This window comes from Stegodyphus dumicola, chromosome X2, assembly GCF_044657685.1.
Source record: "Stegodyphus dumicola isolate Sdum_Otavi_A_Nest chromosome X2, ASM4465768v1".
Lineage (NCBI taxonomy): Eukaryota > Metazoa > Arthropoda > Arachnida > Araneae > Eresidae > Stegodyphus > Stegodyphus dumicola.
This window is the reverse complement of record NC_140781.1, coordinates 67682934-67697376: the sequence shown is the minus strand read 5'-3', so window position 1 is coordinate 67697376 and position 14443 is coordinate 67682934. Positions and strand designations below refer to the sequence as shown.

Below are 14443 nucleotides of genomic sequence, written 5' to 3'. Positions count from 1 at the left end.
TAATAATTATATAAAATGTTTTAGTTGTGGAAAATTAAGCCACAGATCAACTGAATATAGAATGAAAACCAAACAAGAACGTAGACAGCCAATACATTTAACATATAAAACTCTTAAAATGTCAAGCAAGGAAAGAGAATATGAATCAGCTACATGTTTATGAGAAGTATCTAAGAAAAAAGAAGAAACTTCTTCTTTTAAGCAAGATAGAAGTGATGAAGAGAATAAAACAGAAGAAAAAAGACAGTAGAAAAATTGAATGAATTACATATTCAGGAGTTGCATCTCACATGGCAAAAAGTAAAGAAATATTTACAAGGTTTAAGGATGCAGAGCGAGTAATAATGTCAGCAGAAAAGGGAGTATGATCAAATCAGTTGGTATAATTAGCATTAAAATGCAAACTGGTAGAACTAGGAATTAAGCAAAAAAGTGTTTAATAATGGAAACATTCTATACAGGGTGTTTCATAGATCATGTGACAAACTTGGAGGGGTGGAGGAGCATGCTAAAGCATGCATTTTTTATAGGAATGTAGGATCTAAAGTGACGGGTTAAGGCAGGAACGCAAAAAAAAAAAAAAAAAAAAGACACGAGAGGAAAATGTGTTTATGTACAAAATCAACACAAAGCGTGTCTTTGTAGCTATACAGTATTCACAATAAGTGTTCAAAATTGTGACCACCAGCAGTAATACATGCTTGGTAACGTCGCAGAAGGGATTGATGAACATTTTGAAAAACGACAGGCATTTCACGCACGCTTGCAGCTGCTAGTCATGCAATGAGATCCTCCAGTGGTGATGGTCTTCAGATGGCCCCATAAAAAAAAAAAATCCAAGCTGGATAAAACTGGCTAACAGGGTGGGCATCGAACGGGTCCACCACGGCCAATCCATCGGCCCGGAAATGTCCCATCCAAGTAATTGCAGACCCGCACGTGATTATGGGCTGGTGCACCATCATGCTGGAACCACATGATATCACAAATGCAGCCGAAACATCCTGCAGCAATTCCGATAGCACCTCTTGCAGAAAAATATGATAACATAAGCCATTTGTACATGCAGGTAAAGATTGGATTGGATTATTTAATTACGGCAAAGCACACAAGGGCTATCTGCCTAAAGGGAGGAATGCCTTCGTGGAGGACTCTTTAAGGGAAACTGGCTCGTATACACGTTACACATGGGGAAAACCACGAAAACGCCCATGCAGCCAGCCCGTTCGTGGGATTTGAACCTTGGACCGAACTACCAGACATGCAGGTAACAGGTATGGGCCTATGAGGTAGTCGTTAACAATATCCACCCACACATTCATGGAGAAGCGAGTTTGGAATGCATGTGGATTATGAGTTGCCCACACGTGCACGTGGCTATTGAAGATGTTGTCCTGTGAGAAAGTTGCCTCGTCTGTGAATAGCACATCCGATGGAAAATCCGCCTGCGCCACACACTGCTGCAAGAACCAATGACAGAAATGAACTCAAAGAGGGTAATCTGTCTCTTGCAAGGCTTGGACTCTCTGCAAATGGTATGGGTGCAAACCATTTTCATGCAATACTCTCCAAACAGTGGAATGACTCAGCTGCAGACGACATGCAATAGCTCTTGTACTTGTCTGAGGTGATTCATGCAAAATGCTCAAGATGGATTCTTCAATGTGAGTTTTTCGTGCACTTCATCTTCCACTCCTAGTGTCAGAGGTGGCTTCAAATGACCCGTTTTCACACAGAGGCTGATGCAACCTCTCGAACATTGTGTGCTTCGGCGTACGCCTGTTCGGAAACCGTTGCTGTTACAACCGTAGCACTGCTCTGCCGTTCCCATTAGCAGCACCATACACAAGATGCATGTCAGCTTTTTCCCTGTGTGTAAACTCACCCATCACGCTCAACATCAGAGTTGCGAATGATCCTCTGATGCATCGGACCGGCGTTTGTCCAGCTCACTACCGCCCTCTACCGCTGCATTGCCAGCCAATCACATCTGTAGTTCCTATTACTGTTACTGTTCCCTTTTTTGAACACTTATTGTGAATACTGTATTGCTGCAAAGAAGCACTTTGCGTTGATTTTCTACATAAACACATTTTCCTCTCATGTCGTTTTTTTGCATTCCTGCCTTAACCCGTCATTTTAGACCCTACATTCCTATACAAAAAATGTATGTGTTAGTTCGCTCCACCACCCCTCCACGTTTGTCCCATGATCTATGAAACACCCTGTATATAGGTGAACAGAAATGGATATAAATTTTGAAATATAATAGAAGAAGCTTAAATTTGCAATGTTATTGATGTACTTTGGCATCAGAGACTAGGTCATGTAAACTATCAGAGATTGAGAGAATGAAGAAAATCTCATCAGTCATTGTATTAGGAAATTTAAAAATTTCAAAAAGATAATGTTTAGCCTTATACAATAGAAAAAATGATGCAAACTTCTTATGAAATTGTGAAATTCAAGCAATCTGAAGGGTTTTAAAATTATGGCACATAGATTTAGTTGGACCAATCAAGATATCAATAGATGGAGGTTGTTATTTTCTAACGACGCTAGAGGAATAAAGTAATTTCATGTTTGTGATTACAATTGACAAAAAGAGTGAAACTGCAGAATCTTTAATAAAGCTTATCACTCAAGAAAAAAGACAAACAGAAAAGAAACTACAAAGAATTTGCAGTGATAATGGCTGTGAATTCTTAGTTAAAAGCACAGAAGAATGTTTTAAGAAAATGGGAATTATACATGAACCTTCAATGCCTTATGCTCAGGAGAGTAATGGAAAAGTTGAATGGTTTAATCATATAACTGAAACTGCTAGAACTATGTTGATTGATCTGCTAGAATTATGTTGATTGATGCAGAATTATGAATAAACTTTTGGTGTGGAAGTGTTAAAGTAACTAGATATATGTGTGAATAATAGGAATCACTTGAAGGAAAAGTCAAGTTTGAAGGTCAGTTTAATAGTATAATTTCTAACTATTCTCACTTATCGGAGGTTAAAAAGCTTTATTATTTGAAATTAGTTCTACGAGGTATAGCAAAACAGATTGAAGCAGAAGATGAATTCTTTCCGTCAATATATATAAAGCATTAGAAATTTGCTCTGAAAATAAATGCTTAATTGTTGGCAGAAATAAATTAAAAATAATAAAATAAAAATAATAAACATGGAAAGAATATAATAAAAATAATAAATAATTGTAATAATTCATTATAAACATGGGAAAAAGTAAATCTGGAAACTGCAGTCAAGCTCAGAAAATTACTTGACAATGCTTCTAGAAATATTAGAGCTCTTAAGCATTGGAACACTGAAAGGATTTTCGGATCTCGTATTGATAAATTTCATTCTCCCTAAGTTAGATAAAGAAACTTTTAAAATTATTCAAAAGAAGTTTAAATACTACTGAGCTTCATAAAGGGTTCACTTATCATAAGGAATTACTAATTAATGTTGATAATAAGGCTGAGGATTATTCTTTCTTCAAGGAATTTAAAAATGAAACAGAAGTGTTAGTTATTTTATGGAACCCAGACTTTTCACATCCAGCATAACTATGAAATTTCATAATTACTATACTAAGAGACTAATTTTGTCAAATATTGCTCGAATATTTGTTCTACTCAGTTTAATTGGACCAGTTATTATAAAAGCCAAAAATTTTTACGCAAAAGCTGTGGCGGTACTTTTCTATTTCGCCGGCGCAAATCTCGCCAATCAGACTTTATTTTCGACAACATACAGTATACACATAAAAAGTGTTAACAAATGTTAGTTCTAAGAATTTTTTATTTTGAAAGCATAAACATTATCCTTTAAAATTTTGTATAAAGCCAATAAATTTGTAAAAAGACATTATTTTAAGAATTTACTATGCTTTCATGGTTCAAAATCCTGATTCGCCGGTTTATATCACGTTACCCCAAGTGATCTCATCTCGCGTAAACTACGCTACAAAAATCTAATTGTCTCAATAATTATCTACATTAATTTCAAGTTAAATCTTAATTTGGAATACAAGTTTAAAGGCAAGAATTATTTCAATTCATACGAATAGCTTACTCAGAAATTATGTAAAACTGCAGTGCTTTACTTCGCTAGTGCATTCTCAATTAGAATTGATGAATTTAACTCTTGACTTGCCTGCGCCTTTTCTATATTTTCACCTTGGGGTGAGCGGTGTGATTGCTTCCTAGTTGACTTAATTACCGCGAATGGCCTTAGGGCATAAAATTTAACTATCTTGTAAAAATTCTGCGTAATTATGTGCCAATATTGAAAGAAACAATCAATCTGATGAGAAGTGGCTGCGACTTGTTTTGAAAATGAGGTGTTAAAGGTTACCATTGAGGATATTCTGTTTGACATCAGTTGTACCATTATTAGCAAGTTTATTGCCTGCGCCGGCAAAACAGAAAAGTGCCACTTTGGCTTTTAAAATTTGACTGGAATTGATGTGCCTTCCAAAAAGGAATCTCATGAGTGGAGGAATTTTATCACTTTGATGCTGAAAATTAATATTGTAAGTATTAATAGGAAAATTTTATCTAGCAATGCTGTTAAAATTGAATTGCGTGATTTTCTAATGCTTCAAAATTTGCTTATGGAGCATGCATTCATGTGAAATGTAAATCACAATCAGGTTCCAGTTCAGTAGTTCGTTTGTTTATTGGAATCACTGCAATAAAACACTGAAATATTTTACTGGCCCTATGAGTAAATCGGGTTGAGAAACACTGATTTAGTCAGTCAAAGAAATTTCAAAATAACCTGCAGCACTCTTTTTGTGTGTGTATGTGTAAATGCTGAAAGCTCTGTAAAAATAACCCAAAACTTATGATCACTTAATGCAAATACATTTTACATTATGAGCACTTTGCTGAAATGATCTCTGAACACAATCAGCTGTATAGAATACTTTTTTTGAGGTGAGTTTGGCTTGCAATGCATGATGATGTGAAGTTCAGCAGATCTTGGTTAAACATAGTCATTAGATGTGCAAATTTTTCAATTTTCTGCTTCTGCTTTTCACACAATTAGTTTAAACTTCGCAGTGATCATCAGCGAAGATTAGTGTCACTAGCCTATTTGCTTCTGATAGATCACCATTTTGAGAATCTGGTGCTTTTTTCTGTGGTAGCTGAAATTCAGCTTTATGATATGTGCAGAATCATGTGGGAATTTGTAACTGAGGGTTGATGACAATTAAGGAAGCATAATAGTTTTAAAACATCATACATTCTTTTTGTTTAAAATCTTGATCAAGACAATCGTAACCCATTAGATACATAGCTTTCTACGCTTTTTGCAAGCCAGTAAATATGCTGTACAATGCACTTACTGCTTTGCAAAAAACAATAAATTATATTGCATTTTTCAAGTGATCTCATTCACATGTTAGCAGTAAGTTAAGCCATAATAAGTGCAAAGCAATTAAAAAAATTTATATGCAGACACACATATGCATAGAGATATACTCATCAAAAGTGTGTGTTTAATTAAATGAGTTAGCTTATGTCTTGAGTTCAATAAAAATTCATTTTGACATAAAAATGTATTTATAATCATTTAGAATATATATAAATGGTTCAGCTTATTTAAAATCCTCTGCATTACTACTCATCCTTTATTCACAAAAAGGGGGAAATTAATATATTTCGAGTGACAGGATTACTAATTAAAGTCCTCTTCTGCTTCCTGTGTCAATTTCATGATGTTTTTTATTTTTTTCATAAACCGTTTGTGAATAATACTTTTCTGTCTGCTGGGGAAATTTATATTTTCACTTAAGGTGTATTCTTGTTTTTTTTTTTTTTTTTTTTTTCATAAAGATTATTAAATTAGTTCTAGCTGTTAACTGAGTTTCAATAATCTTAAAGTATGACAGATGTATTTGTTTGCCACTAATAACATTACAACATTAATAGCACCATGTTGTATTTTTATGCATATCATTAAAAGTACTTTATTTTCCTAGAATGTGAAATGTTATCTAGTATTAGTTTTTCTCATACAAATCAGTTTAAATGCCTTAAAACATTTTTGACATTTTAGGAATACAACGTGAAGAAGAGAAAGTGAAACGGTCCTTAAAGGAAGCTGCTAAAAGGGGTGATACTGAAGTATGCAAAGTTCTGGCAAAAGAAATAGTACGAGCTAGAAAGGCCATTAATCGAATTTATACATCTAAAGCACAAATAAATTCTGTGCAGATGAGTATGAATCACCAACTAGGTAAGATAAAATTAGTTTTATCCTTGTTTCTTAAATAAATGCATTTATTTTGCATAGATTTTTTTTTTTTTTTGCTTGCTATCTAAAATTGAGGCAAGCAAGTAACAAAGAACATTGGCTACAGTATCAGTAGAGGTTTCAGCAAAATAAATATAGTAGCATTCTGGCTGACATTTTGACATTTTTTAAAATTTATTTCTGGTGGACACTGTCTATCGTTTGCCTGCAGAGAGGTGCAGAATGGAGTCTGTTGAGCAAAGGGCTTGAACTTCCATCTGTGGACCTGTAGTATGTATGTCTTATCCACATTCCTAATAAGATTGTCTTTTGGGGATGGGAGCCTATCATAGTTCTCATTTTTAAATTCCTTAAGATTGATTTCTCATTTGTTGACTGTCTACATGAAGCCCTGCCCCTTTTTAAACTATCTCTGCTGTGATTAATGGTATATACTGCTCATTGTCTGATATAAAGACTTCCTTCATGAAGTCTTATGAACATAATAGAAGCTGATAGCTTTGAGATCTTGTTTTTCAGTATAGAACAGTTAAAAAATGAACCACAGAACTTCGCCAAGTTCATTCATATGATTATTTCTGACTGACTGTAGTTGGTCCTTGATTTAGAAATACCTTGACACCAATACCGATATATTTAACATCTGTCATATATTACAGAAATTTTAGCATGGCATGTATTTCTGCCTGTACAAGCAGGATTTAATACACAGCTTAGGAATCATATTCTTCAAGATGAATCTCTTTTGTATGTATAACACCTTATGATATGATATCACCATTACATTTTGTGTATTTTTTGTGCATTTTTTGGAATCATGTATATTTTGGAATCTTTTTTTCTATAACAGGATTGAAACTTCGGGCAATTATTTTTTTAAAAAGAGTTGTTGATCAGATATCTTTTACCAGTTCCTTTTAATGTGTTAGGTAAAATTAACTGCTTAAAGCAAAGTTTGCAGACTATATTTCCATTTTTTTTTGGCCAGTATATTTTCTTTGCAGTTTATTATAACACATAGGTAGCTGTATTGGCACAGTTTTCATGTTTATTTTGAAAAACTGGAAATTAGAATGTTCTCTGAATTTTCTGTGGTGTCTTATGTAAAGCTGACAGATAATGGCCATTTTTATGATACTGACATAATGTATGAAGCTGGAGAATAATATTGGCATCACCCCATTGATATTATATGCAAAGCAGCGAGCAAATGTTGGTTGTTACCACTTTAGTGTAAACATGCAGAGCAGCGGATAGAAGTCAGTATTACAAAACTGTTTTTGTTTTTAAAGTGGTAAAGTCTAAGTTGATGTCATGTTGGTCAAAATATTCATGTTGTGTAAAAGCTTGTGGCATGCTGCGTGTACAGTACAAAGTCTGAAATCTGGACGTCCATTATCCGGAATGATCTAAAATCCAGACCACAAAGCCACAAATATTTTTTTTAATTAATGCTTTATGCATGCGCTTTGATTTTTCCTTCCATAATAAAACATGTGGAGATTTTCTCTTAAAAATTCCGATTCTTAATTTCACTTAAGCACTAAGTAAAATACCTCGTTATGGAAAAACAATCATGTAAGCATAAATTTATCAGATTAATAATTTAGCTGAGTATCTGCTTGGCATACATCTCAAACCAAAACATTCACCTATTTTATATCCCTTACGCCGGCCTGGCAAGTCATTATTTATTATATTTTGCTTTCATCACCGCATGTTTATCAATACGTGACAGCTTCAGTAATAACTCATGCTGTGATGTCTAAACTTTTTTTTATATTAGTAATTGAATAACAAGAGTATGGCAACCTTTTATGTTAACATTACGCTTGGCGATGATTATAGATTTTTAAATGCTCTAAAAAATGTTGACGAGAAAAATTCAACAAAAATTTATTTTCATATGCTAAAAATAGATTTTGTTAATAAAACGCACAGGCCAAAAGATTACATTTAGTGCTATTTTAATTAAGAATAACTGATATGTTATTCACCATAAATTCAGAAGTGGCAACAGAATATGTCAGCATCGAACGGCAGAATTTAGGGAAGACAAAATTTTTGGAATTTGGGAAAGCACCGAGCGACAAAATTAAGGGATGAAAAGTTTTTATGATTTAAGGAGAGCATTGGGATCCAAAGACACGGTGAAAAATTTAGAACTTAGGAAAGCGCTTTGTAGCAGAATTTAGGACCCGTACAGACTACACCAGGCGGTATCGTGCGTCGGCCCTAGATAAGTGGCCTTAAGTATATGTGGGAGTTTAATTATTCAGGACTCGAATTACTTTGAAGCATGTACAAGAAATAAACGTAGGTATAGTAAATAACTAAACTAATACAATTCAGGCTTAATTTAGTATGCAATAGGAGCAAGACAAAATTTAGCAAAACAACTTGGCTGGCATCGCCAATCTTGTGATACACAGCCAATAATGTATAACATGCACTATTAAGCTAGGCTAAAATTATCTTTACTGATTCTAAGGCATTCAAATTAATATAGCAGGCTGCACTGCTCCCTGATCTTCTAATTTGATCCAGCTTATTATTTTTTGCAGACTGTTATTATTACAGCAGTTTTATAAAAACTATAGTTGCATAGTTTAGTAAATATGTGTTGTGAACTTTTGATTATGTCGAAATGAGTTTCCAATTCTAGAGTTGCCAAAGGATCTACAAAGCAAAAACTTGTTTCGATGTCCATTAAACAAAAAGTGAAATTGCTGCAAAAAAATGGATAAAGGCATATCCGTCTCAAAATTATGCGAGGAGTATGGCATTGGAAAGTCTACTGTATATGACACAAGAAAAAAGAAAAGGGAACTTTTTGAATTTTTTGTGGAAGTATCTTAAACAACTTACATTGAAAGAAATGTTTAATAATGTAAACAAATAAATATTAAGCTTTTTTGTAAATTTTGATACCCGTTAGATCCTAATTGCTGTTTATTTCATAAATTACAGTTTCATATTTTTAATTGTGTAAATCTGCATGCCATCTTACCAGATTTAAATTGATGATCTATTATCCAGAAAAATCCCTAATCCAGAACCGCTGAAGTCCCGACCATTTGGATTTTGGACTTCCGGATTTCGGTACTGTATATCAGAATTTTCCATTTCTAGCTTTTAGTAAATATGTGTTGCATAGTTAACCAATGTTTCAACTGAATTTGGTGATTGTGGTGAAAAGAATGTTTGACATGTTCAAATGAAAATTTAGCTTATATAGACCTTTTAGATGCCTCTAAAATACACATAGGAAGAATTTGAGGAATTTTGCCATTGCCAAGTGATACAAAAAAATCAAATGATAATATTCACACACACACTCAAAAAGTGTGTTTATTGCATTTATGGATATCAAAGTGTTTGTTTCTTTATATAGAACATGGAATTCTAGTTAATGAAAGTAACTGAGACTACAGCTCAGCCACGTAATAAAAATTTCTGGATTATTGGGTTATTTTTTTCTGTAGGCTGAATAAATGTATAATACAGTCAAAAGTCTTGAATCCGGAATGATCTATAATCTGGACCTCAAAGCTACAAACTTTCTGCGCATGTGTCAATGCATAATGCGTTAATGCATGTGCATAATACCTTTATGCATGCACATAATGCATTTACGCATGCGCATTTAATGTATAACGGACGGTATAAGCTAAGCTAAAATTATCTAATTATTTATTTCAGTTAATGTTGCAGATTGCATTGTTCCTTAATCTTCTAATTGGATCCGGCAGACTGTTAGAGCAATTTTATAAAAGTAAGCTTAAACTTTCGATTATGTCAAAAAGAATTTCCAATTCTGGAGCTACCAAACGATCCACAAAGCGAAAGTATGTTTCGATGTCCATCAAACAAAAAGTGGAATTGGTGCAATAAATGGATAAAGGCATATCCTTTGATTCTCTAACCAATCCGAAATCTGTTTATAAATTTCACGCTGCTCTGTGGGGGGGGGACGCGGTGCGCAATGAACTTGAAGTTGATCTGTCAGCACTATCTTATCTTCAGGGCAGATGTTTTTATTTTATTCGGCTTATAATTCCGTACTAAATGTAGTATTTCATCTCGATGTACTCCGTCTTTGATATGATTTAAATCAAATTCCTCGTCATTATAAATATCATGAATACACATCAAATAGTTTTCTGGTTGCAATTTTCTAATTTTGACTATTGTAATGTATGCTTTACGCATGTGCGCATTGAAAGAAATGTTTAATAAAGTAAACAAATAAATATTAAGCTTTTTTTTTTTGTAAATTCTGATACCCTTTAGATCATAATTGCTCTGTATTTCATAAATTACGGTTTCATATTTTAAATTTTATAATTTCTGCACGCCATCTTACCAGATTTAAACTGATGATCTATCCGGAAAAACTGATAATCCGGAATCACCGAAGTCCCGACGAGTCCGGATTAAAGATTGTAGAATGCAAATGAGTGAATTTTATTTTTTCGTTTGCTTTATTTCAGTTAAAGGACATAATTATTTTGAAAAAATTAATAGTGAAGTTAGATTTTTTTCTATTTAGGTAAAATAATACATTAAAAATAATTTTTATATACATTCTTCCTAAAATTAATCAAATAATTTAGCCCCCCCCATGAATAGATAATAGTTTAGTCTCTTTTCCCCCCCTAGTAGTGTTATCTTAATTTTATGACTGACTAATAATTTACATAGAAAACAGAACAATATAACTATGCGTAAATATATATTTGCTTTTCCATTCATGTTTATTCACTGTGTGTTTGCTCAATGATACATCACGACATATTTCATAAGTAAATGAGTTAAAAGTGTACAACATGCTTGCAATAAATTTTATTATATTCTAAGTCAATATGCATATTGTATCATTTATCTAAAATACTAAATAACTTCTTTAAAATATTGTTACGAAATGTCAAGGCGTGGTGAGATTTCTTCCCCGCAAAGCAGTTTTAGGGTTGCCATAAAATGGCAAGATAAGGCAGGGTTGCCACATTTGGCAAGAAATCACCCATTTGGTGACAAAATTGGCGATATGCCCTGGACTGATGGAGAACCTTCTGGAACGAATTCTTACCATTTTAGCCCAGAATGTTCTCGAACACAAGCCAAAAGCTATATAAACCCTGCTGGTCCGCAGTCAGGGAGTGTATGTGCCTCACATAGAGTGCGGGAGTGCGTGCCTCGTCGAGAGGGCGAGTCAGAGTGCTTCGTCTGGAGTGTGAGATTGTCAGTATTGAGTTGGTGTCTCATCTAACGAGTCAATCCCTGCGGAGTCGAACGAGTTGACAGCCGGGCAGTGAGTGCTGAGTGGGTCGTCAAGCTTACCGAGGGAGTCTCTTAGTGTATTGCAGTGAAGCTGTCTCTTCCGTGATAACCTGAAGGCTGTGTCGCTGATCAAGTTAACGTGTTTATAGTAGTTCATCGATGACTGTAAAACGTGTTTTGGAGCTGTCCTGACAATACTGCAAGTAAAGTGTGTTACGATACTTCATCAAGTGTTGTCGTTATTCACTCCAAATCCACATGAATCCCGTACTGAAGGAAGAAAATAACGTAACAACTGGTGTCAGAAAAGAAAACCGTAACAATATGTACTGTGTTTTTTCGTTATTTAAACTTATTGAAAAAACTTTAACAAATTAATTAACTATGAAAATAATTTTAAATAGCCTCGAGAGAAGTAATCTAGATAAGTGAATTATACTCTATATGTATTGTTCAAGTACTTTTTAGCAGAGATTTCTAACGCATGTGACTGGAATAAAGCCTTCATGGATATTTATAAAATTATGAATATAAATGTCTTTTCCGTATATATTAATAGTATGTTCTTACTAGAAAACTGACTTAAAAGCTTATTTTATGAGTTAATGGGCATAATTTGAATAAAATATATTTTTACTTCTGCAATTTTTATGAATTAATCAATTCAGTCATTTGCATTGGAAATACCAGAAGAAAATTCCATTAAAATTTAGAACATATATATATATTCAATCCAATTTGAAACTTTATTTCGAAATATATACAGAGGGTGTTTACAGATTTTTGTAATGATTTAATGTTCTCCATGACTTTAATTTTAAAAATAAACGTGACTGGCATCAAAGTGGAATAAGGTTTAATTATCATCTCCAGCATTAGAAATTTTCTTTTCTTGAAAATTTCGCTGAAAAATGAACAAGGAATCGAAGGTTATATTTTTGCACTGTCCAAAGAAAAATACTCTTATTCAATTATTAAAAAAAAGATGTGAAAAAGCATTTTTTAATGTCACAGTTTACATTTAACTGGGAAAAAGGCAAAAAATGCATAGCCAACAAAGGTATGTACAGCTCTTATTAAATCTAGATCTAGAAAATCCAGACCCCCAAAGAGCTATTGCAAAATCTTTAAATTTCTCTGCAGGAACTGTGAACAAAATTATAAAATCTTAATGCCGAAACATGTTTCTCAACATAAGACTATGTGCAGATTGCTTTATGAAAATTATTTGGCAGGTGAAAAATGAAAATATATAGTTACAATGAGGCTTAGCTATACTTATCTGATTGCAGTAGAAAAAAGATCGCTTCATTGCCTAAAAGGAGGAGAAAAATCTTGGTTTAGGGAAAACAAGGAAAGTTTTTCTAAAGGTTTTTATGGTTATTACTGGATTCTCTTATAACGGAAACTTAAAATACGGAAAGTAGAAAAAAATGTCAAAATTAATTCAGACTACTATCAGAAATATGTTTTGGTGCCTATTTTTAAAGAAGAAATTCTATCTCATCCAAACAATCTTCACTGTATTAAGGTTAATCAGGATAAGACTCCAAGTCATACCTCTAGATCTACTGCTCTGGTTTTGAAAAAGTGAGAAAGGAAACCGGAATTTAAGCTATTCCCTTTGAATGCATTCCACCCAATTCCTCTGATGTGTCTCCTATGGATTAGTGTGCATTTGGACTTTTAAAACAAGCTCTTTATAAGCAGCATCTCAAAACATTGGATGGATTCTAGAGGATTGTGAGGGAGGTGTGGAAAGACATCAACCTTGATGTTTTAAGAAAAGACTTTTATCTTGGAAATCAAGATGTAATATGATAGTTCAACAAAAGGGCTATCAGATTGAACATATTAGAAAATAAAATTCTAAGGTTTGTTTTATATAAATCTTTGCAAAATCGTTGCAAAAATGTGTGAACAAACACCCTCTGTTTATATACGTAGGTTTCCTTTCTTGTGTCTTTAACCTCCAACTACATATATAAATAGAAAAATAATTAGAGAGGAAAAAAGATTAAAACATATCGTTGTGTTAATTCAAATAGTTGAGGTTATTCCATCAGTCCTTTCAGATTTAAATTTGAATACTTATTTTAAGAATACATGTCTTGGTATTTTTTCTAGAAGTTAAGATTTTTTGCAGATTGATGAAATCAGTTATGTTAGCACTATAGAAGGTGCATGTAATGTTCATTATTTTTCTTGGAAGTTTTGAAAAGGCTTTCTATTTACTTTCGAGGTATTGGGTTTCAAATTGTATGAATATTTTCTTCACGCAAACAAGATGGTGCATGTTATAGAGAAAATAAACAATCTTGAGTTTTACTAATTCTTAATATTTCAGTGTATAAGGGTGTTTTCCCTTCTAATTTTATTTGATTATGTACCATAAAAGTAAGCAAAACCTTTTCTGACGTACTAAAAAAATTTGCAATGTATTTATTTTTTTTTACGTAAATGATAATTTCCTTTGAAAAAATTCTTAAGAAGTCATTTCTTTTCTTTTACCTTCATAAAGATGTTTAAAAATGTCTAATTTTGTTCATCAAGTGTACATTATTAACTGGTATGCTGTCATTTTATCATGTTATGATCTGAAACTGTATTTTCATTCATTTTCACCTGTTGCTTAATAGTGTTTCTTTTTCCTTTATTTATTTCCTTTAACACGTAGCCATTGTAAAATAAGCTATTTAATTTCAGTTTTCTTTTGTTCTTTGATATTTTTTCTGCAGCAACACTACGTGTTGCGGGGTCATTGGAAAAGAGCACTGATGTCATGAAGAGCATGCAGAATCTCCTAAAAGTTCCTGAAATATCTAAAACTATGCAAGAATTGTCCAAAGAAATGATGAAAGTAATGATGTGCATATTTTTATCACTTCATTGCCAAAA

General features: G+C 33.1%; 1 protein-coding gene across 1 annotated transcript in view; it reads left to right on the top strand.

Moving 5' to 3' along the window:
• Vps24 (vacuolar protein sorting 24) overlaps nucleotides 1–14443 on the top strand; it is a 48646-nt gene that overhangs the window by 22564 nt on the left and 11639 nt on the right. Inside the window, exons 3-4 of the mRNA XM_035375472.2 lie at nucleotides 6068–6247; nucleotides 14284–14405. Of these exons, the coding sequence (XP_035231363.1) occupies nucleotides 6068–6247; nucleotides 14284–14405 (302 nt within the window). The remainder of the gene's footprint in view (nucleotides 1–6067; nucleotides 6248–14283; nucleotides 14406–14443) is intronic.